At 31.1% G+C, this 22,765-nt stretch overlaps 1 protein-coding gene across 40 annotated transcripts in view; it reads left to right on the top strand.

Annotated features, from left to right (window-relative positions):
• The window catches only part of br (broad-complex core protein), a 132,061-nt gene that overhangs the window by 103,783 nt on the left and 5,513 nt on the right, over positions 1–22,765 (top strand). For 4 of the 40 annotated variants that reach the window (XM_076419900.1, XM_076419898.1, XM_076419899.1 and 1 more), the window contains exons 4-9: positions 3,374–3,558; positions 3,617–3,816; positions 3,873–4,026; positions 10,412–10,626; positions 13,396–13,446; positions 22,009–22,266. In XM_076419900.1, coding sequence (XP_076276015.1) covers positions 3,374–3,558; positions 3,617–3,816; positions 3,873–4,026; positions 10,412–10,626; positions 13,396–13,446; positions 22,009–22,229 — 1,026 coding nt within the window. In that variant the 3' untranslated portion in view covers positions 22,230–22,266. Of the gene's footprint in view, positions 1–3,373; positions 3,559–3,616; positions 3,817–3,872; positions 4,027–10,411; positions 10,636–13,380; positions 13,447–15,069; positions 19,892–22,008; positions 22,267–22,765 lie in introns of those variants that run through there. The other 36 variants (XM_076419879.1, XM_076419877.1, XM_076419878.1 and 33 more) reach the window with 15 other exon arrangements.

Raw genomic sequence — 22,765 nt, 5'->3', positions numbered from 1 at the left:
TAACAGAGCTTCTGTAACCGCGAGGAAATGTAGTAACGCAAAAATAAATATAATGATAATATGATCTATATGAACTATTATAGCAAATTCGAACAAGATGAGAAGGATTAATATAATTTTGTCGATGCCATAACAACAGCCATTGGTTGCCTAAAGTGGATGAATATTGTTATTAAGAGATAAGCCACGCCCTCCGGGGTTATCTAGACAGCAGCGAAATAATGATGACTATTTATCTATTTTATATCATGGTAGAATGCTTAAGTGAATAATTTAATTGTTCTACTAAATTATTTTTTAATAGAACCCACCGAAAAAGCATACGACCTTTACGACTCGCGCATATTACTTACATAATCGGCATTGTCCCGTTATCAATTAATCATGGAAAATAGTTGATATTTATAGGAATAAACGATTCGCAGTTTCTAATTCATAAACTATTCGAATTTATTCTAATAACTGTCAATATTATTAACCTTTGCTCTTGAGCTCCTAGGAATACTTAACACTGAGGCGATATTGAATAATTATGAATGGTAAAGGAATCTATAGTTGAAATAGAATTATTCAAATTACAGACACATTGTAAACAATGCAAATTTGGATTTTTTTATTTTGCATTACGTTATATGCAAACTTTTATGAATAACTTCGTTTATTATTTTACTATAATAATTTCAATTTATGTTCCTCTGTTTCTGGAGCTTAATCCAATATATATATAAATAATTAATACAATATATATGGTGTAAGTTTAATAAAAAAATTATCTTGCCTATAATACCCATATATTCTATGCCATTTTCGATGTATTTGTTATATCCAGTCTCTGGTACCAAATCACCGAAATAAGTTAAACGATTGAGTGGTACATTTAGATATTTAGGGACGTTACGTAATTTTTGATGAATAGCTATATTTACAAATATAATTACCCTATATGAAACCATGCCAACACCAACACAAGGTTTCCCAGATGGCAATGCATCCACAAAAAGTTACTGTTTGGTACTATTTTTGGGTCATTGGTCGAAAAGCCTCAATCCATACAGGCAATGACTGACCATAACTTCATTCCACTCAATTTCAGCATCGACCTACACGTATTGAAAAAAATTGTTTTTTATTAACCTTTGTGCATTTGTCGTGACAGAACAACGTGAACATTACGATATTTTAACAATATAAGGATGTCACATTGGAAAAATCCTTGAGCATTTTCAAGCTATCGACAAGTCAATCTAATTTTTTACCTTCATATAATGTAAAGCGTTAACTAAAGAGACCATGCGTCACTGAATCGTCAAAAATGTATCAGAAGTCAATATCTCTGTTTATAAAACTTGTAATAACATCTTAAATTAGATACTTGCCAAATACTTTTATAAGAAACAGAGGGGCTTCGATTTCAATTTTCTTAAATAAAATTAAGTTTCTCCAAATGGTGTTTATTCAGCTTCAAATTCTAAGAGAAAAAAATAAGATGCTGATACAAAATCTCCAATATTTTAAAGCAAACGATTTTAACATAACTTAATAGTAGCGTCCTTGTAGGTGTTATTGAAATCAATGCCTTCTTGAATCTTACTGAAAATATCACAAGCTCACTATAGCTTAACATTTAGTTCCTCAAACATGGATTTTGATTGAAAAAATTGATATAATAGGGACTTCAACATCGGTAAACATTTTTCGATACGAATATTATATTCGTATTGCTTTTATATTTTTTGGAATAACCTAAACTCAAATACAAAAAAAAATATTTGAACTTTATTATCTTCATAAGGAACAATAAACCGATAAAATCTAATAAATAATTGTATTTAGTTTGAGCATGATGAAGTAAACATCAGTTGAAAAGTCCCCGACCTACCGTCACATATCGACGCAAAAACTTGGGATTATTAAGCTTGATCATCTTCAAACACCGCTCCGAATCATTAACTCATCGTTGTTTTTGGTCAAAAGCGAGCTCGCGTGGCACCCACTTTGCACAGAGCTTTCTCATACCCAAATATTCGTGAATGATATGATGTACACGTTCAATTGATATCTTTCAGTGTTTCAGTGTGTAACAACCTCTTTTGGGCGTCCACTGCGTTCACCACACTCGTTTTACCACGTCTAAATTTAGCATACCAATCCTTAATGATTGATTTTCCTGGGGCAGTGTCCGAAAACTCGGCATCAAGTCAAGTTTTGCTTCAACCGTATTTTTTCCCTTATCAATAGCAATACCCTTATTCTTAGCAATATTTTATCATCACACGAAATTCCTTTTTATTCATTTTTGTCACAATAACAAAAGTTACTTCACTCAAAATGCTATAATTTACAAACTAATGATCCGACGGCTGTCAAATTTATGTGTTCGGCCGGGGACTTTTCAATTGACCTGTTATATAAAAGACAACGTTTGTTTATATAATTTAACTTAGACTAGTCCTAGCTTCGCAAATTTTATGAGATATAACAAGTTTTTATTTAATATTTTAATAATATTAAATTCATTTGTACTATTAGTAAAGAGAAAATACAAAAGCTTCTTTCACTTATTAATAACTCCTTAACGTTATTATAAATATAAACGCCTTCAATTCTGTTGTCAGTTGTAGTTAATTGTTGTCAGTTAAAGTAATAACACTGACAATATTCTAATTAAGTTTTGGAATACATTAAATGCAAAGAGCTCAAAAATTGTTGATATATTTGGCTTAACAATTATTCTAGATCTTTATCTATTATTCTTACTGATCTTATTAAGATAATTCACAATATATTATTAAAATCAATTAAATTTTGTGGGATTTTTTCCAAATTTAAAACTTTATTGTGTAAAATTACATACATCTTTCTAATTTTTTACACATTTTATGATATTATTATTCTGTTATTATCTTATATAATAGCAATAACAATAATCGAATGATAATAAGTCTGTTGAAGATGATGGATTCCCATGTAAGATTTCCCATATAGAAATTAATGTTGTTATATTGCAAAATCACGTTTCTTATTATTAAGTATTACTTAAGTGACTTTTTCTATCAATCTTTAATTGAATCACACTACTCTTACAAATTATTTCTCATGTCACTTATTATTTGTCAGTTACATGAAAGTCGTAATTTTTAAAGGACTGTGAATGTAAATTATTAAATCGACAAAAAATTAATTTCATAATTCGTCATACTTCAGTTATGTCTCAAAACTGATTCATCGTGATATTTCTCAATAGAATCTATAAAAATATTAAATGCAAAATATAAATTTGGATGTGTGATGCCAACATACATATTAGCGCTAGATCATTTATTATAGTGATAATGTTTTGTTTTGACCACTCTCGTCTGTTTTGGTTTTGTAGTTGGCTCAAGTTCAAAGTCTGATTCGATCTCAACAACAACCACCTACACCTCCGGTGCCAAATCATCATGGAAGCTATGGGGATAAGTTAGTGGAAGACGCACTTTTTTCATCTCCATCTTCACCCCCACACGGAGCGACTGTAAATCAATTATTAAGACGAGCTGCAGCACAACAATACAGAAGGTAACACCCGATGAACACTTATCTAAGGATAAATTATCGTCACCATCATTGTTTTTAGGCGATCGATATCAATAGATCCGGATAATGAACATAAACGAGCCAGATCAGAACACATCATAGGAAATAACAACAATAACGAATTGAATTTGTCTCACAACCCTCCACAGACCCAGCCGGCTGACTTCTCACCTAGTGGATTAAAGAACAACGCGTTGAATCTGAACGTAAACGCTGGAATCAAATCTGACGTAATCGAAGGTAGGTTATCGTTAATAATCTGATAGGTGTGGTTTCTAATCAATGATTCTTTTCAGGCAACGGAATTAGCAGTACAGAGAGAGAAAACTCACCGTGTTCCCCATCGCCCACTCTTCAACATTCACGATGTCACAGCGATAGTAATGAGAATAACGTCAAAAATGAACCAATGGAGTTGCTTGTTAGTACAAATCAACCTGATGATAACAGGTAAGCGAAAGGATATATTCACTGAACTGAAAAGCGTTTGTTCTAGTGACCTTTTCATTTATGGATTATATATTATTTCACGACGTAACTGAGATGTGGACAGAGCTCGAGGTCAAAAGTAGTTAAATGGGGCATATAGGGTGGATGTTAACAAAAATCCGTATTATAATTTACTAATTTTTAGCTGCATCATTTAAACTCTATGCAACTCTATGCATTATTTTATGTAAACCTACATTTTTCTTCTGTAAACATATTTTGTCCCGAATGGTTACATCCAGTTGGCTTAAAAACTTACAACAATCTAAGCCTAAGATTCTAATACAAATTCACTGTTCAATGTTCACAATTTTCCAAAGTATTACTAAAACCAATTAATGAAATGCCTAGGGCTTTTACTAAATCCCTTTTACTCAATGCTATTAAGTTTACTTAGGTTACTTTGTACCAGATCGTGCTCATATACCATAAAATTAAGAAGGGAGAATGACCAACAAGGTCATCAAGGTACTCACTAAAACTTCAGCTGATTCTTTAATTATTTATGATACTTCTCCAGGTTGAAGATTGCACGTATAACATACTGTTAATCTATGAGGGCACGAGGGCCCAATACTAACTAGATATATACCCCTGGCTGTGATACCGTAGATTTATTAGCGACCAAGAAATGTTACCGAAGCGTTGAGAAAAAGAAGCTGAAAACTTATGCTAGTGGAGATCAAACAAATAGGTTTTCTCTTAAATAAATTTATTTTGCGAGAGCCTGGAGATTAATTGTGGATTTATGGATAATTTCGAAATAAATATGTATTGGGACATCAACTCCCAAGACAAAGATTCGGTTTTAGCATTTTCTATAGCAAACACTTGATTGGGACAGGTAGCCGCTAGATCAGCAGATTAGCCGTATTTAGAAGATTTCTTATCCTGTAAACTTTTTGAATGGTAAGCTGAATTTGTGTGGACCAACTGACTTTTGGTCAAAAAGTAAGCGCGAAAAATCGAAAATCTCGAGACGAATGAGCGCTTATAGAAAATTATGGCCTATATTGAACAAACAGAGAGTGATGAAGTCGTTGTGATCTTTTATATCCTCTGATTGCATGGTGCTAGCATATTGCCGACCGTTTTTTGCCTCATTAGTGAATATAAGGTGCCCTATATTATCGTCGCGTTGCTACAATATTGCCTCTACAAATTGAGCGGAGGTCCTGAGGAATACCTTTTCGTGGGTTTGATCTCGAAACACCCTGTAATCAGACACTTACAGCACAGAATTAATAGAGCTCGCTTGGTTAGAGCTACGGTCAGGGTGGCAAGACGGTTTTCTTATTGTTGTGACAGTTGCAGGTTTAAATTATGAATTTATGATTGTTTCCTATTACGTTTGTCCATAGGGCAAGAGTGTACAATTCGACAAGAAATATTATACCAGTCACGTCAGTACCCAGGATGTCTTCTAGGATTTGTCTCTAAGTTGGCCATTTTCCAGTTGGTAGACTTAATACCGAGGACATCCAGTCCAGATTAACCCTATTTGGCTTAAATATAAATAAAAAAGAATTAATGAAATATAAAAGTAACTAAAAGAAATAGAAGGAGACATCATCGTCCTGATCTTTCTCGTTCCTAGTTGATGACTGTACAGTGACCTGTGTTATAGTGCCGTCGCCATAAAGACAAACCAAATGATTAATATATATGTTAACATTTATACATTTTAATGTACTGTTTTTCTTTATTATTCTTACGTTGTATACTACTTTGACACCTGGATACTTACGAGATTTTGGTCACGAATCGTCAGTATTATATTATTTATTTAATTTATAAATTAATTTTTAAAATATATTTATATAGCAACTTCTTAGACTCTTCACCCCTGAATCTTTAGTTTGATATCTATAAGTCTAGGCCACTAAGTACTTCTAATACATTATGGAAAGCTCTTGACTGGTGGAAGCCATACTGTAAACCTAATTAATAACATGAGTAAAATAATCCATTCTTAAATGGTATCCTACTGACGATGATTATTAGCATGTAGACAGTTTTGCTAATATTATCTCTGCCACTCTGGCATGTTATTTGTCTAGATTAGTTCTTACTATTTAGGATTCAGACCTGCGTATTTCTCCATTATCTATGATTAACATATTCCAGGGTTATTGACCTTTAGAGGTTATATTACAAAACATATATCCCGCGTTTCCATATAAACAAATACAAATTTTTATCTCTCGGTAAGATTCAAACCGCGAGATTACGTTTCTAAGTATATAATCAATTCAGTATCTTTTATACATAAAAAAGTAATTGCTGTTCGTTAGTCTTGCTAGAACTCGAAAACGGCTAGACCGATTTGACTAATTTTGATTTAAAAATATTTATGAAAGCCCAGGGACAGTGTGAGTATAGTGAGAAAATATAGAATAATTCAGTGAAAAATAATAAAGCAACAATTTTGTTTACTCGAACAAAGTCACGCTGTCATTGTATTAATCAAATCAAAATAATGCATCAGACAAAGAAATAATTTTTCGACACTGACTGTTTAAGGTTTTGATAGGTACATAACGTGAAAATAGAATGAATAATAAAGACTACAAGTTCCTAGCCTGAAAATCTATATAAATTATAATTTAATAATAAAATATTCATATATTTTAAGTTAATATAAAAAAAATATTAGTTTATATTTCAACTATGAAAACAGAAAGAAATATTTGGCATTTGTCATATTTATCCATAGACATCTAATAGAGACTTTCCCAATCAACTGATTGATTACAGCTTCGATGAGTCTTTCTGCATACGCCTGCATATTTAAGGACTAAGGATTTTGATATCTACCCAAAATCTACCTCATTTTTTTCTTCGTATTTTGATTATGAATTGAGAAATAATTAAAAACTTATTTGAATTTTGTCATTTTTGATATGTTTTTAATAACAATTAAAGTAATGTAACAGGTCAATTGATAAGTCCCCAGCCTACCATAGTAAAACAATTTTTGGCAATATTACTTTTCTTATTCAACATAATTCCATTCAAGGGTTATACACTAATTGTAGCGACCCTCCACTTTTCGATACCATTTTTATAGTACGATTTGTCCTTTGCTTCAAAATAGGCTTTAGTTTCGGCGATCACCTTTATATTCGACGAAAATGTCTTCCCAGTGAGCATTCTTTTGATATTTGAGAACAGGAAATAGTCGCTGGGGGCCAGATCTGGAGAACACAATGGATGAGAATGCAATTCGAAGCCCGATTCATGGATTTTTGCCATCGTTTTCACTGACTTGTGACACGGTGCATTATCTTTGTTCTTCAAATGCTGCCGTTTTTCGACGATTTCGTCCTTCAGACGGTCCAATAACGCTATGTAATAGTCGCTGTTGAAGGTCCTTCTTTTTCAAGGTAGTCAATGAAAATTATTCCATGCGCATCCCAAAATACAGACGCTATAACCTTGCCAGCCGACTGTTCCGTTTTCCCACGCTTTGGAGCGAGTTCATCGTGTGCAGTCCACTTGGATGAATCTCGATTAGACTGCCATGTTTCTTCCATTGGCACATATCGACGCAAAAAACTCGGGTTTATTACGCTTGATCATCTTCAAACACTGCTCCGAATCATCAACTCGTCGTTATTTTTGGCCAAAAGTGAGCTCGCGCGGCACCGAGCTTTCTCATACCCAAATATTCGTGAATTATATAATGTACATGTTCAGAATATGAATGATATAATGTACATCTTTAGAATGTCTGCTATTTTATTCAATTTCAATTTACGGTCATTCAAAATCATTTTGTAGATTTTTTTTAATGTTTTCGTCCTGTAACAACCTCTTTTGGGCGTCCACTGCGTTCACCGTCTTCGGTGCTCATTTCACCATGTCTAAACTTAACATACCAATGCTTGATGGTTGATTTTCCTGGGGCAGTGTCCGGAAACTCGGCATCAAGCCAAATTTTTGCTTCAACTGTATTTTTTCCTTTCCTAAAGCAATATTCAACACGCGAAATTCCTTTCTATCCATTTTTTTCACAATAACAAAAGTTATTTCACTCAAAATGCTATAATTCACAAACTAGTGATCCGACAGCTGTCAAATTTATAAGCACATCTTTTGAGCGTTAGGACTTACTAAAAAACATTTGATCGCACCCCAAAAACCCAGAAGTCTAATAAAGATTTACGAAAGGTCATGAATTGTAATATTGATTGTTTTATATATGTGATAGTTAAATAGGCCTAATGTAAATGAAGTTACACATATCAAATACAGGCATACAGGATATACAAGTCATATATCAAAGCAAATAAATTTAAATATCCAGAGATTTAAGGAACCTTAACGATAACTAAAAAGAAAATATATTAATAATTCTAAATTTAATTGGATTTTTGAAAAAGGAAATGGGAAATGTTTTATTTTTCTTCTTGGCACAATTGAGAATTTTGCGAAAATATTTATAGAAAATTCAATTTAGAGGAAGCCCCCGAATCTCTGAAATGCATCTATGTGGTTTCTCATTCAAATGATATATTGAGGGTTATCTGTTGTTGTATATTTTAATAATAATTACTGAGAATAATAAAATAAATTAAAATTAAAATTGTTATTAAAGATTTTAAAGGTTATTAAAAAATATTCTGTATTTTACAATTCATGTTTTTATTATTATATTTTAAATTCTCATTTTTACCATGCCCTGCAGGATTCAAACCCGCGACTATCATTGGAGTAAGAGGGCGTTCTTGTTGACTTAACGACAGCGACTATTTTACAATTTATTATGAATGTTAATCATTTTTTATATTTATATTTTTTTATATATTATGCTAGTAGAGAAATATGGCAACAACACTAAAAAATTAACTAACTAAACTAAATTTGGATATTACCCACCTCTTTAATTTGAAGCTATCCGAAACTGAGATCAGTCCAAAAAGTTCAGATAATTATTTGAAAATATAAATAAATATAAACGACATAAAGGGAACCGAAATATTTCAAAGCACACATGCGCGCTTTATTCTATTTTAAAATGTCATTTTGGCAGTTCATCTTTACCAGCTCTCACCTAAAATTTTAGTAAATATAAAGAGAAAGGAGTAAGTAAAAAGCAGTAACAGGTAATCAAAAAAGGATAGGAACCAAAGATATGTGAAAATACATAATTACTAAATATAATTCAGTTCAATATATCTACAACCAAGGTGTGGTATTATTTATATACTGCATTTGTCACTTAATTCTTTTTCAAACCGTCCCATCCATATACATCTTTAAGCGAGTTTATTCTCTTTTTGTTGAAAAATAATACCAATTCTCCTACAGTTAATTCTACAAGATACAATAGCCGACTTGATGGCGCAGTGGTAAAGATGACAGAGCGGTCCTCCTACTGTTGCGATAGTTGCGGGTTCGATTCATGCTGCGACATGGTTGTAAATTTATGTTTAATACTTGTGATAGTCCTAGGCAAGAGTACAAAATCCCACAAGGGAAATGATCCCAGTCACGCCAGCAACCAGGCTGGGTAAAACCGGATATCTTCTGGGATGATTTCTACAGCTGGTCGCTCCCCAGTCGGTAGGCTTAATGCCGAGGACCGTGGTTCGGAGCCCACGTTTAGTTGTAGGTCCAGCCACTAAAAAATCGAAGAGATTGACATGACTAGAAACAATATATCATTTAACATTACAAGATACAAAAAACAAAACAATAAATTGTAATTCTGTAATTCTATTTCACCTCAATGCTTTTCTCCGTTGTTTTATTTCTTTCGGAATGAACACATTTTATAGTAAATCTTTTTATTTTTTGACTATATTTTCTCTTAAAACAGTATATAGCTTGCTACATAGTTAGTTATCATCCTCTACCAATTAATCTAATAAATTCAGTAGCAACAGAAAAGTATTTGATTCTCTCGAACCATCAGATAAACTTTGGAAACGATTTCATGGAAGGAAGTACCATCTCACCTGAGGCATTTTCCAGACATTATTTCTTCTAATTACTACCGGTTTTGATCGATTTTGAGTTATGTATCTGAGCAGTACATAATACGTCCTATTTAGGTTTATTATTACAACATAAAATAATGATTTATATTTTTTTGTAAATAATTACCAAACTTTAACAGTTTTATTTAATAGTAATCTCAGTTTATGTTAAGCTGTTTTTCTAAATTTGAAAATAACAGAGATTAAAAATAGTATAAAGTATTTATTTAAAATAGTCTATTTAAATTTTAAGTGTAAATATTCGGTATAATTTATTCGATAGAAATATCATATCCGTATAAACCGTATAATAATCTATTTATTTTTGTCTATTCCAACTAATGGTGGAATATTTTTTTCAGTAACGACTCTGGAGAACCCACAACCAACGAGAATGGCCCCAGCAATCTACCTCACGGTCCACATTCGGGAGGAAGTTCGGGAGGTGACCACGAGGACCATGACAGCCCAATCGGAACCTATCTGACCCCGTCAGAAAGTAAACTCTTCGCCACAGCTGCGGGCACATTCAACTTCAGCATGGCCGCTCTGGCAGCGGACCCAGCTGCCCTAGGAAGTAAGTTCGGTTAGTGTGCTTTTTGTTTTTGTTATGCATTACCATTAAGTATAGATCAGTTTCATCCATGAGGCAATAAACAATTTATCAAACAAGTCTTAAGTCACATATTAAAAAATATTCTCATTATAATATAATAAGTATTTAATATTGAATGAGGTCAAAGACTTTAATGTTTCCATAAGGACGTGATATGAATAGAAAGTTTTGAATATTGAACACACGTTTTTATTTTATATTATGTGGTAGAAAAACCAGCTTATATCCTTCAATAGAAAATGGTAAAAACCACTTAATACATTAATAATGAATAGATCTCTAAAATTGCTTCACAATTGTAAATCACCCACAAGGAATAAAGAAATCATCAATTTCGACCAGATATAGTTTTAAATTCCGCAAACATTAAATTATCCTGAAAATTAATTATCAATAATTCATTTAAATTATATTATTATAAATATTTTATCTAGTTATAATCGATATGACATATTTTAGCATACTTGATATATTTCGATTATATAATCGAACCGATAATCGAACAACTATATATCATTTCATACTTCACTGTTCATACGTAGAGATCGAACGAGTTGATTCCAATCAATTTATTTGGCCACTATACATTTTGTTAAAAAAGACCCGGCTATGGGATAACAAAACACAAGATATTTATTGTTTATCCAAATGTATTATAACGCTTTCGAATTGTGTTCCCTCCAATTGTCAAAATATGTTTTAAACGCATTGAGAATCGTTGCGAATAATTGAGATAAAAGAATTGAAGCGATAATTTAAGTTTTGGAAAGTGAAAGAAGTCGGTCATTGGCGGTTATTTGACAGCTTTCAATTAGAAATTCGTTCACAATAATACACTTAGTAAATTCAGGCTTGTGCATAAAGCTCAAATAATATTCCTTATTTCATTCAGTCGTCGTTTTCTTCACTTTTGGGGAAGTTAATAGTTGGAGGCGTAGATGATCAACTAGAGGGAGATAAATCTTCCACCGCATCTCGATCAAAACGATTGTGATACGGTAAAGTCGAGCATTGTAAAGAAACTAGATAGTTAAGCCGCAAGTAGAAGATAACTATGGAACCTTTGCGACAACAATATTTTTGAATATAGTAGATATTAGGTCCTTCCGTTTATTTTGATTTTAGCACTATCATATCTTAATTTATGATTTTGGTTTCAACAATTTAAAAATGGTTATTTCGATGTCGATGACCAAGAGTGACCTAAAGGACCAAAAAGCTCGGGAACAATGAATTGCAAGACTTATTAGACGTTTTCAGACGTTTATATGCGATAGAGAAGATCCAAAAGGAGTGAAAATAGCTACCACACGCATTGACTGAAAAACACTTTGATTGCTTCTCATGTAGAAGAAAAAGAGTTTTCTGATGAAATGTAAATCTCCTAAGACAATCCCAAGCGCAAACAGCCATAGGTTAGTCCAGGAGAGATAGACATATTGACAAAATAAATATACAAAACATAAAGTGATGCTGTACATATAGTGAGATCATCCAGGTGTACCGTATTACGAAATGCTAAAAACGAATGAACCTGTCACTGCAAATTAAACGACGCTAATGAACAAATTAAATCAAATATTGTTGCAAAAAAACAACAATTGCAAATAACAGACTCTCTAACTCACTCGGCCGCATGTTGCTAGAGTTAAAAAGGACACACTGGAGCAACTCGAATAAGAAGTTTTGCCGTACCGAGCATAGTCAGCAGACATAACGCCTTCTAATTACCGCTTGTTCAGATTAATCCGGCACACGGATTCGAATTACTGATAATTGGATCGTTGCTAAAACAACATCATACTTTCGAAACAGTATCACGAAAATGGCGAGAATTTATATAAACTGATGAAAAATATTTTAAGTTATATATATATTATACCATATTTTACATCCTTTTTGGTTTAAAATAAAAAAAATATCATAATTCATGCAATCACTTAATAATACACTTCATCAAAATCGATTATATATAGTCGTTCACAAATTTTTCGGTTGATGATCTAGTGTTCTATTGTTTTAATGTTTAATGTTGCCCATAGGCACCAAGAGATGTCTCGCAACAAATGACTATTGATCAAAATTTTCCTTCAACTAAAAAAAACTTCTTAAATTATAAGCTAAGAATTACACAGAATCAATGAATAACCTAAAACCCAATGATTAAGTTTTAGCATAGATAGAATTACATAAATTTTAAAAACATATATTAGTTAGTGAATTTGAAGATGACATTTACCTATTGTAAATTAAATGTACGATTCTGATTCAAAATCATTTTGAATATTTTTGTAGGATTTTTCAAGTAATCGTTTCAACATCTAGTATCTATAACCAAACCTAACCACCAAAAAGTAATTTTCACCGTAAAATTGAACAAAAATGTTAAATTATATAACGAAGTTCTTTTCTTCGCAAATGAAAACATTTTTCCATTGTTTGTTAAATATTATGTGTCTAATAATAGAATTATCATAAAATGAATCACTGAATTTGAAGTAACATTAGTGGTTTCAAAATTTATAAGTATATCTTGCATCTGTACAACTGACTAGAGACTAATATATCAACAAATAAAACAATAAATTTTACCTCATATGTATAATAACAAGTTGCTTGAACAATGAATAACTAAAAAACCCATTTACTAAAATTAAATTATTCTAAATATACCGGAGCAGTTAACTATGAGGTTAACTGCAATAATAAATGCAGATTTATTTGTTCCAGGTTTAAACCAGTCGCTACAAGGCAATGATTCGCTTGCGGGCACATCACAAGGTAAGAATTGCCATTATCTCCTCATTTTTACACATTTTTTGATGTTTTAGAAAGATTTAGATAGCATTTGCATTTCTTTGATAAACTTCATTCGCTTTTACATTGTTAAAATATAAATTTGAGATCAAATTGGATTATCAAAGAAATGAATGCTTCTTTGGGAATGTTTTTGATGAGTGTTACCTTAACTTTCTTCACTGCAATTTATGTGCTGTTGTGTAATGTGTGACGTTGGCACTTTTTGTTTTTTTATTATTTGTGAGATACATTTTTCTTTCTGGGGGAGCCAATAATTAAAAGCAAGCAAAAGAAAATCCATTTAAAAAACTCAGTTAAAATTAAGCAAATAGATTAAGTCGTATACATTTAGCTGATAGGATTTTATTACCTCAAACTCTTCTAATAATTATGTTTTATATATTTTTGTTATCACTTTAATTGACTCTATTTAAGCATACTTATTAGAAGAATGGAGAATGTGTGATGTTCCTGATGATCGATTATATATTTCTATTAATTGAAGTAATATAATTCATTTTTTATAATACATAAGAACATGACCTTCTTTCATATATATACATAATAATTATATATGTATATATATATATATATATATATATATATATATATATATATATATATATATTATATTCTTTTTAAATCTATATTTCAGTTATTATAAAAGTATATATGTTGTAATATGTAACTATCTCTAACTGAGACCAATAATAATCTTTATTTTCTATAGTAACAATAATTAATAATTGAAGTAATAATTTCTGCACTAATCTAAAGATACTTATAATATCATGTTCTACATTCTGATTTAAATTTGTTAATTTTTTATACACATGTCTGGTTTAACTAAGTACAAAATATGTCAATTTTCATCAACAAACTATTAGTTTTCTTGAACCTTAGTGATAAAAAAATACCTTTCACTTGAATATCATTTTTCAAAAAAAGATAGACACTCTAATTATATATTACTTTAAATAGTGTTAATATACGACTCAGTATCCAACGATGGATATATCGTAAAATTTAACCATCTTCTAAAGGTATATTTTTGTAATATCACATCGACTTGTATATTGAAGAGTGTTCATTTTCTAATTTCTGTTGCATGACTTGCTTTAACTTCATTAAATATGCATATCCTACATTATATTTCAACTTTTTTATTATTCATCTGTCTTTTTCTTTATATATTTTCATAATTTCGAAAGTCTATAAGGTTCTATTACTAAATAATAAGTTTTAAAACAATATATCTAATTAGATGTTTTTTAATTTTGTTAATAATTTTAATTTGATTTAATTATAGAATAACTTGATATTATAGAGTGTTATTATTAATATTTAATGATGAAAATTTTTATGAAAATCATTTATGAATTAACATAAATGCAAAGATGTTATGTATATTAAACAGAAATTATATGATCGATCATTACTGTCCATTTCGAGAGAACCCAAATTAGTACCGTAATTTTCACCTACCTAAGAGTATAATTTATGCAAGGACACTTGTAAATAGCTTCGAGAATTATAAATTAGGGCTGGGTTTAATCGCCCGCCGGCACAAAACCTTGAGGTTAAAATCGGGCCTCTTGCCCATAGGTATGGAAGATTTTCGCTGTCAACCTTGCAACAAAAGCTTGAGCTCCTTGACGAGACTGAAAAGACACATTCAAAACGTTCACATGCGACCATCGAGAGAACCAGTTTGTAACATTTGCAAGAGGGTATATAGCAGCCTTAACTCGTTGAGAAATCACAAAAGCATTTATCATAGGAATGTGAAAAATATCAAAGGGGACGAGATTATAGCCCCTCATCATTCATTCTATCTCTAGATATGGATCGAGACAGGTGTTATATGGTGATTTGATTCAAAGTTACGTCACTATTTTGATAAAATCAACTCGCTTTTGAGTCAAAAATACCGTATAATATACCGTTTAATATACTACCGTTTAATATTGAGCATTTTATCGTAACGATATTATTTAAATGTTTAGGTGAAAATACATGGTAAAATGTTCAATAGCAAAACATCTGCAAGACATAATTCCTATACTAAGAAGAAACATTGTTACGTTTTTTATAATGTATATTATATTTAGAAGAGTCGTACAAAATCGATATACATATATCTATATTTTATAATTTTTTTATATAAATTATATTTATTTAATTTAGTTTTTTAAGATAATTTTTCGACGTGTTCAACATTTATTACTAACAAACGGCGATTTATTTTTGTTCTCTATCAACTGTGGTAAAAAACATTATAAAATATTCAATATACTATTTACGTAAGTGTAAATAGTTACGGGGATGGAAGGAAATATTCAGAGAAACGCAGTCAATGATGACAAGGCATATGCGATGCTTCTGTTTAATACTCTAAATTAACAATAAAATACTAAGAGCCGATTCAATCTCGTAAATTGTTCAAGTTTAATGTATTCACATAACAGCAATATTTCTTATAGTTCTTTGTAATAGTTGATCAAAAATATGGTAACTGAATATACATTAACATAAACTAATATAATTCAATTTCTGGACTATACTATCACATGAGACTGAAGAGAAGTGCAAAGCATTATCCAACATTTTTAACGTTATAAAAAGACACAAGAATAAACGATCATATTTAGATAGAGCAATAATAGGTCTTCTATTTAATATCCTATATTAATTATTAACTTGATCAAGTCCAGTCAAAATTGTTTGATCAATGTCAACAAATTTTTTTTTATTTAATAAATATCTTTCGTTAATTTATTGATAATTATTTGCAAATCATTTACTGTTTCAAAACCAAAGCATTCTTTAAAATATAAATATATGTCATTTTTTGGACAAAAATAGAAGTGTAATATTAAGTTAACTAGTTTAAACACACTAGCCATTAACTTTCTGATATCTGAAAGATATTAAGCACTTCATTGTAAACTTATTCAATTTAGAGTGTAAGGAGATCCTCAAAAAATAGAAAACTGAATAAGACAGTTGCTTTATTTTGTGAGAAATTATTTGACGTTAAACTTGAATCACTGGACTCGATTGAAAAAAAAACTGGTTTAATATGAGTTGATAGATTGGTGTATAGTATTAAACTTAAGCAACTACGGTACATCACGGGGCCCTAATCGGATGTTGTATGTTCTCGGTGGGGCGCAGCCTTAGGAGCCAGACGACCCCTCCCTTTGCCGTTGGGCGCGCCGGCCACCCATCGCTGCGATCTCTGCGGCAAGCTGCTCAGCACCAAACTGACCCTGAAGCGTCACAAGGAGCAGCAGCACCTACAGCCGCTGAACAACGCCGTTTGTCAACTGTGTCGAAAAGTGTTCCGCACGCTAAACTCGCTTAACAACCACCGCAGCATTTACCACAGGAGACCAAAGTGATTGGTTGGGGTGGGGTTGAGGTATGAGGCTCAAGTATAGCCTGCGCAAACGTTCCGGATCCGATGGGCCCCGTGAAACACGATCCAACGACACGCGAGTTCGAGACTCTTAAACATATCTTGTTTTGGGCTGGAGTAACACTCCCTCGCGTAATCTAGTGTGGGTTTTCCTTCAGCCTGCTCCGTTATTATGCATGTAGTTTCAGTTTGATTTTGGTACACTAGGACAACAGCATGTTTTTCACACTAGTCCATCTATATAAATATACCCCAATAGCAATATAATAAATAATTATATATATATATATATATATATATATATATTGGTAAACATAATTATGAAATAATACAGACTTATGAATTAACTTGGACGAACTATCAAGATATAATTTGATAACTATCGAAATGTTTATCTATTTGATTTAATTGGCGTTACTAAAATTCCTTTTTTATATGGTATCTATTTATATTAATTTATAAATAACTAAGAAATATAATTTTAATATTAATTTTGTAGTTCCAATTTCAATTACTTAATACCTAATATATATGTAACAGACAGACATGTCTTATATCAACTTTTTTTTTCATATATTCCCTCTTAATAGAATCTCTACCAATTTTTCTTGAATAATATAATATAATGTTATGTTTCCTAATTTATAATAAGCTCTATCATTTTAGATTTTCCCGAATTTAGTCTTAATAATTAGTGAATAAAAATAATGAGATTTTAATAATAGCATATTTAATAATTATTATTATCAATGTGCTAATTTTTTTAATGATTTTAATAATAAAAGGTAAAATAATACTTTTCACTACAATTAAGTTATAACAATGAAGCTCTTCACCATATAGCAAAGCAACATTTAACTATTACAACATATCTAGTATAAAATATATAAAATTGTTTATAAGTCAAAAAAAAAACAAAATAAATGTATTTCTAATTGAGATGCAAACTATAAAATATAAAATTAATTTTCAATTAATATTTAATTAATGCTTTAAGTTATTACATCATATCAGTCGAAAATACCAAAATAAAACTGAAACTAGCAGCACTTAACAATGACAACAAAATTGCTGTTCTTAAATCATTCTCAAAAGCCTTGTATACTGAAAACCGAACATTTTTGAAAAATGTAGTTTAGTATATTGTTTTGTAACCATTTAATCACAAATATTTTCTCATGACAAGACCTATATCGAAAAAAAAATCCGTAAAGTACTTAACATGATTCATCGAATTTTTGTTATAACGTTCCATCATTAAAAGATCTTTGAAGACACTTAAATTTACATTCCGCATCATAAATTAAACAAAACTAACATCGTAGTACTTAGTGGTACAAAGTTAGTGGACTATAAAAACGATTTTCTAATGGAAAAAGAAAGGTATTTCATACTTTTCGGAATTATGAAACAGATGTAACAAAATTATTTTTCCTTTAAGAAAAAATATGTGTTATCCAATGAAACGTTTTAGCTAGAAAGCAAAACGCTGAACTAAAGACTGTTCATTTCTACAAGTACAAGGTAATTAGTTACCATACCGTGTCCAGTTGAGGATAATTTACTAGAAACAGTACTGTTTCAAAGACTGATCATAGAAGTGGAAATGACTGAGAATAATCAAAATTAGGTTAGATTATTTTAAAAAATGGATTATTTAAACTGAGGACTGTGATAAAGACAGAGTATTAAGTTGGATTATGTTTCCGTCTTTTTAGGGTTGAAAATATATTTTTGTACGACTTATTCCCATTCCAACAACGATGATGTAACGAATTCATTTTTAAAGTCCAGTAATTTTGTACACATTCACAATTTTGTAAAACTACTGATCTACAGAAGTCAGCGTTACATAAAAAAAAACATTCAGGCACTGTGATATTTTTGTTGGAAGTTTTTATTTTCCTTTTTTCAATAATCTCTTTATTGTAACGTTGCCAAAATGTATATTAAAAATTGTATAAAATCTTCTGATTTTTGAATACTGTTATGATAGAGTATTTGCCTTATTTTATATTACTGGGTGAAAGGGACTTTTTTAAATATATATAGATTTAATAATATATTTTTCATGTAGTATAAGAAATTATATATAATAATATATTATGTATTTATATTGTTTTATAGGGCTTCTAAATGTAGTACATAAAGATTATTAGAAAATTGTGCAATACACAAAACATTTGTTGAAGTTGTTGATCGATAAAAATCTAGTCATCTTGTTCTCGTTTATTTGTTTTTACGCGATTTTAGATTTTTTCGTCAAATTTAAACATTTATGTGCTACATTACATATTCCTGCTTGCACAATAAAAATAAAGGAAAATAATATATTTTTAGTATACAGTAGCTTCACCAATTTTAAGTTTTATACTAAAGGATTTAGTTTTTTATCTCTCTTCATTTCTTTGTTTTAATTTTAATTATTAAGTAATGTAATTAAAAGACGCATAATGGTTATATAATGCGATATTTTCATTAATTCAATCTAGACTTAAGTGATGTTCATTATATTATAGATATATGTTTGTAATTTTTTGCGAAAAATGAAAAGCATATGGAGAGGACAGGACTTTGCTATGTTTAAAAAGACTGAAATTTTTATATTTTCTTGAGACTTGATGGTATTCGTTAAGACTGAGTCTAATTCGACTGATCTGTTATATATTTTTTGGGAAACATTATTAAGATATTGGCAACCCCTTAAGTGTTTCTTTATGTTTATTGTACTTTATTAAAAAAGTATCTAGAAGAGCACTTGCTTATTCTTCTACCATACGAGACGCCCGCTTTAGTAAGCAGGCAAGGGGAACTTAAAATTAAACATTTTTTAAGAATTTTGTGCTCTGTCTAAGAAAAAAATTATTAGTCCTGTTAAAGACGTTTTCTTTTTTTAGTTTTTTTGCATTATAGGCATGTTGTTTGATGCAATATTTTATCATATTTTATGTAACTGTTGTATAACTTTTATTTATGTTTAAATATATTTTTACATTTGCAAAACAACAGCTTGGGTTTTATTTTTATTGCTTTTTGACAATGTTCATATAAAAGCTTTTAAGGTGACACAACAACGTCGTCAGTTTAAAGAGGTTTTTATTTTCTTATACACCGAGTGTTTGTCTCGTTTGTTCTATTGTCTCGCTGTATAGAATGCTTTTATTATGTGTTGGTTTTATTAAACAGTTGTATTTTTATGGCGAATAAATCTGCGCACTATATTTTTTCATGAAAATTAAATTAATTTTTTTGTTAATCGTAATATTTTTGATTATATCCTTCAATTGGTGTATTTTGCGGTGAAAAAAATAATTGTTTCTCAAAGCAATCCAGTTTTGGCTCTACGTTGCAATTTATTTATAAGGCTAATGTGGTGCTAATACATGTTATATAAATGTTGTAATATTGTTATATGTTAATACATTGAAACGAAGAATCTGTTACCCAAAATAATATATACTATATCTTAACTATGTTTAGATTGCTTTATCTTTCGTCATATTTAAGTGCTGTATATATTCAGTGCTAAAGTCAACTGGATTAATTGTTGTTTATAAGTGTAATATAACCTTCTGATATACTTTGTGTTTACTAAAATTATCAGAATTTATATATTCACATCACATATATTTTACATTTGTCAAGCAAAGCTTCAAAGACTCATTCTTCTATTTTCTTCTCATTAGGTCTGTTTTCTGGTTGATTGTTTAATTGATTATCGCCTTCATCTCAAACAACTTGCCTCAAGCAATATCTTTCTTTAAAATTGACAGGTTTTATTTACTATGACTTCATTGAAATAATAATTTTCAGGACATCAATTTTATCTTATTTTAGGATATAAGCTTCTATGTGAACTGTTCTATGTAAGTGATCTAATTTGGAAAAGAAGAATAACTTTTTATAACCATTATTAATACTAAATTATTTCATACAGATAGACTTTCCAGTAATAATGTGACGTATAACTTTTTCAGATTCTCTAAAAAGTTGTCAAATTTCGACTGATTATCTCCAATTATTTGAAGATTGAAAGATATTTGCTTTGACATCAAAAAATATATTTATTTACACCGGTGTCTTATTATATAAATTATATAAATTATATAAGTTTTGTTTGTCATAAAATTTACAACTGAAATGTTAAAGAATCAAAAAAATCATAAATGGCTTTTTGTTATATCGATTAAAAGCTTTTATATACTGACCATGTGTGTGCGTGTGTGTGTATCTGTATGTATGTTGAGACAAAATGTACAGTCTTTAATGCAACACACTCTGTAGAGAAGAATGATATTGGTATCATCTCGACAGATTGCTTTGCATTCAGGACTACCAACACTGCGAGTGTTGCCACCACTAAAAACGTTTATCGGGAGTGCAAAAACGTCCGCCAGCCATTTTTTCAAACCGCACACTCAAAATTTCATGGTTGCCAATTTTACATATGCTTTTTTGTACCAGTGTTAGTGTAAAATGCAAAAGAACAGGGTTGCCACCGATTTTAGATTTTTCTACGATTTCTTTTTTTTTTCGCTAATGACGATTTAAGTACACGGGTTGAAGTTTCTGTAATGTCTCGTGTCAGTTTTGCTTTTACGCTATTACGTTTTCTTTTCCTTTTCGTTTTGAAATTTTCGTAGAAACTGTCACTGAAGCTGAAAGGAAGAACTGGGTTTTTTTAGGTGGCAACTGTTTGTCGTAGTTGACCGATAACATTAGTAACGATCAAGCAAAATTACGAGATCTCCTTCGGGGTAACTGAACACCTTCTTGGGGAGGCCTGCCCCCGACTGATACGGTAATCTCTGAGTTCGTTCCTATCGTGAGTCCGAACATGTCCCACCAGTGAGCCGGGGACAGCGCTGCTCCCTCCCACACCTGAGATCGCGAGTGTGCGGTCACTGTGACTATGGCTAATGCGGCATCGACAACTGTCGTCGAAGACGAAACGGTGCGCGAGCTGGTGGCGACGCACGCGCATCACCCCCTATCTCTATCTCTCTCTCTCTCTCTGTGTATCTCTCACCCCCCTTCACCAACCCCAACCATATAACCGAGTCCGTTCTCGGCGCAGTCGTGATCAGGGTGCGCAGAACGAACGCAGCTTTTACTTTTTGCAGGGGTATCGCCCAAGAAGGTGTTCACGTGCCAGCTTTGCGGCAAAGTGCTGTGCTCGAAAGCGTCCTTGAAGAGACATATCGCGGACAAACACGCCGAACGGCAGGAGGAGTATCGCTGCGTCATCTGCGAGCGGGTCTATTGCTCGAGGAACTCGCTGATGACGCACATCTACACGTATCACAAGTCCAGACCTGGGGATATCGATATTAAGTTTTTTTAGCCAGAACACCCTCCGTTACCTTCCACCGTTGACGCAGGTATTCGATTCTCTATTTCTGGTGCGATACATTTTCTTTATGATCCGTTATCATTGAGTCCCGTCCCTCGCGATGTTACTGTTAAAACTATACAAAAAATTATTATCCCAAAACTCTCTGCGTAAACGCGTCGATACATTATCAATCGCCATGTACCTTGGAAGCTTAAAAATATACTTCAAGCATATTAAAGATTATTTAAGAGCAAAATATTTCTTGGCTTGTATATTGGACATTCAAAATCGATATAAAATAATATTCAAAATTAGAAGGGTTCGTAATAATAAATATTCAAAACTCAAAATAATTTTGCAGTACTAAATTGTAAATTATTGCGTACTAATTTTTCATATCTTATATATAGAGAAATCATTTATTGTGTACGTAGTTATTGTATACGTAGCAAGCATATATTTTGACTTAGGTCACTATAAGCATTTAAACTAAAAAGATCATTTTCCGTAGAAAAACGAAATTATTTGCACTAAATAACACAATA

The sequence above is a fragment of the Rhynchophorus ferrugineus genome, unplaced genomic scaffold (assembly GCF_030347505.1).
Source record: "Rhynchophorus ferrugineus isolate W39M unplaced genomic scaffold, kcgeb_rfMv2 rfM1, whole genome shotgun sequence".
In the NCBI taxonomy this organism is placed as follows: Eukaryota; Metazoa; Arthropoda; class Insecta; order Coleoptera; family Curculionidae; genus Rhynchophorus; species Rhynchophorus ferrugineus.
Note: the sequence above shows the minus strand (reverse complement) of the source record. Positions and strands in the feature narration are given on the sequence as shown.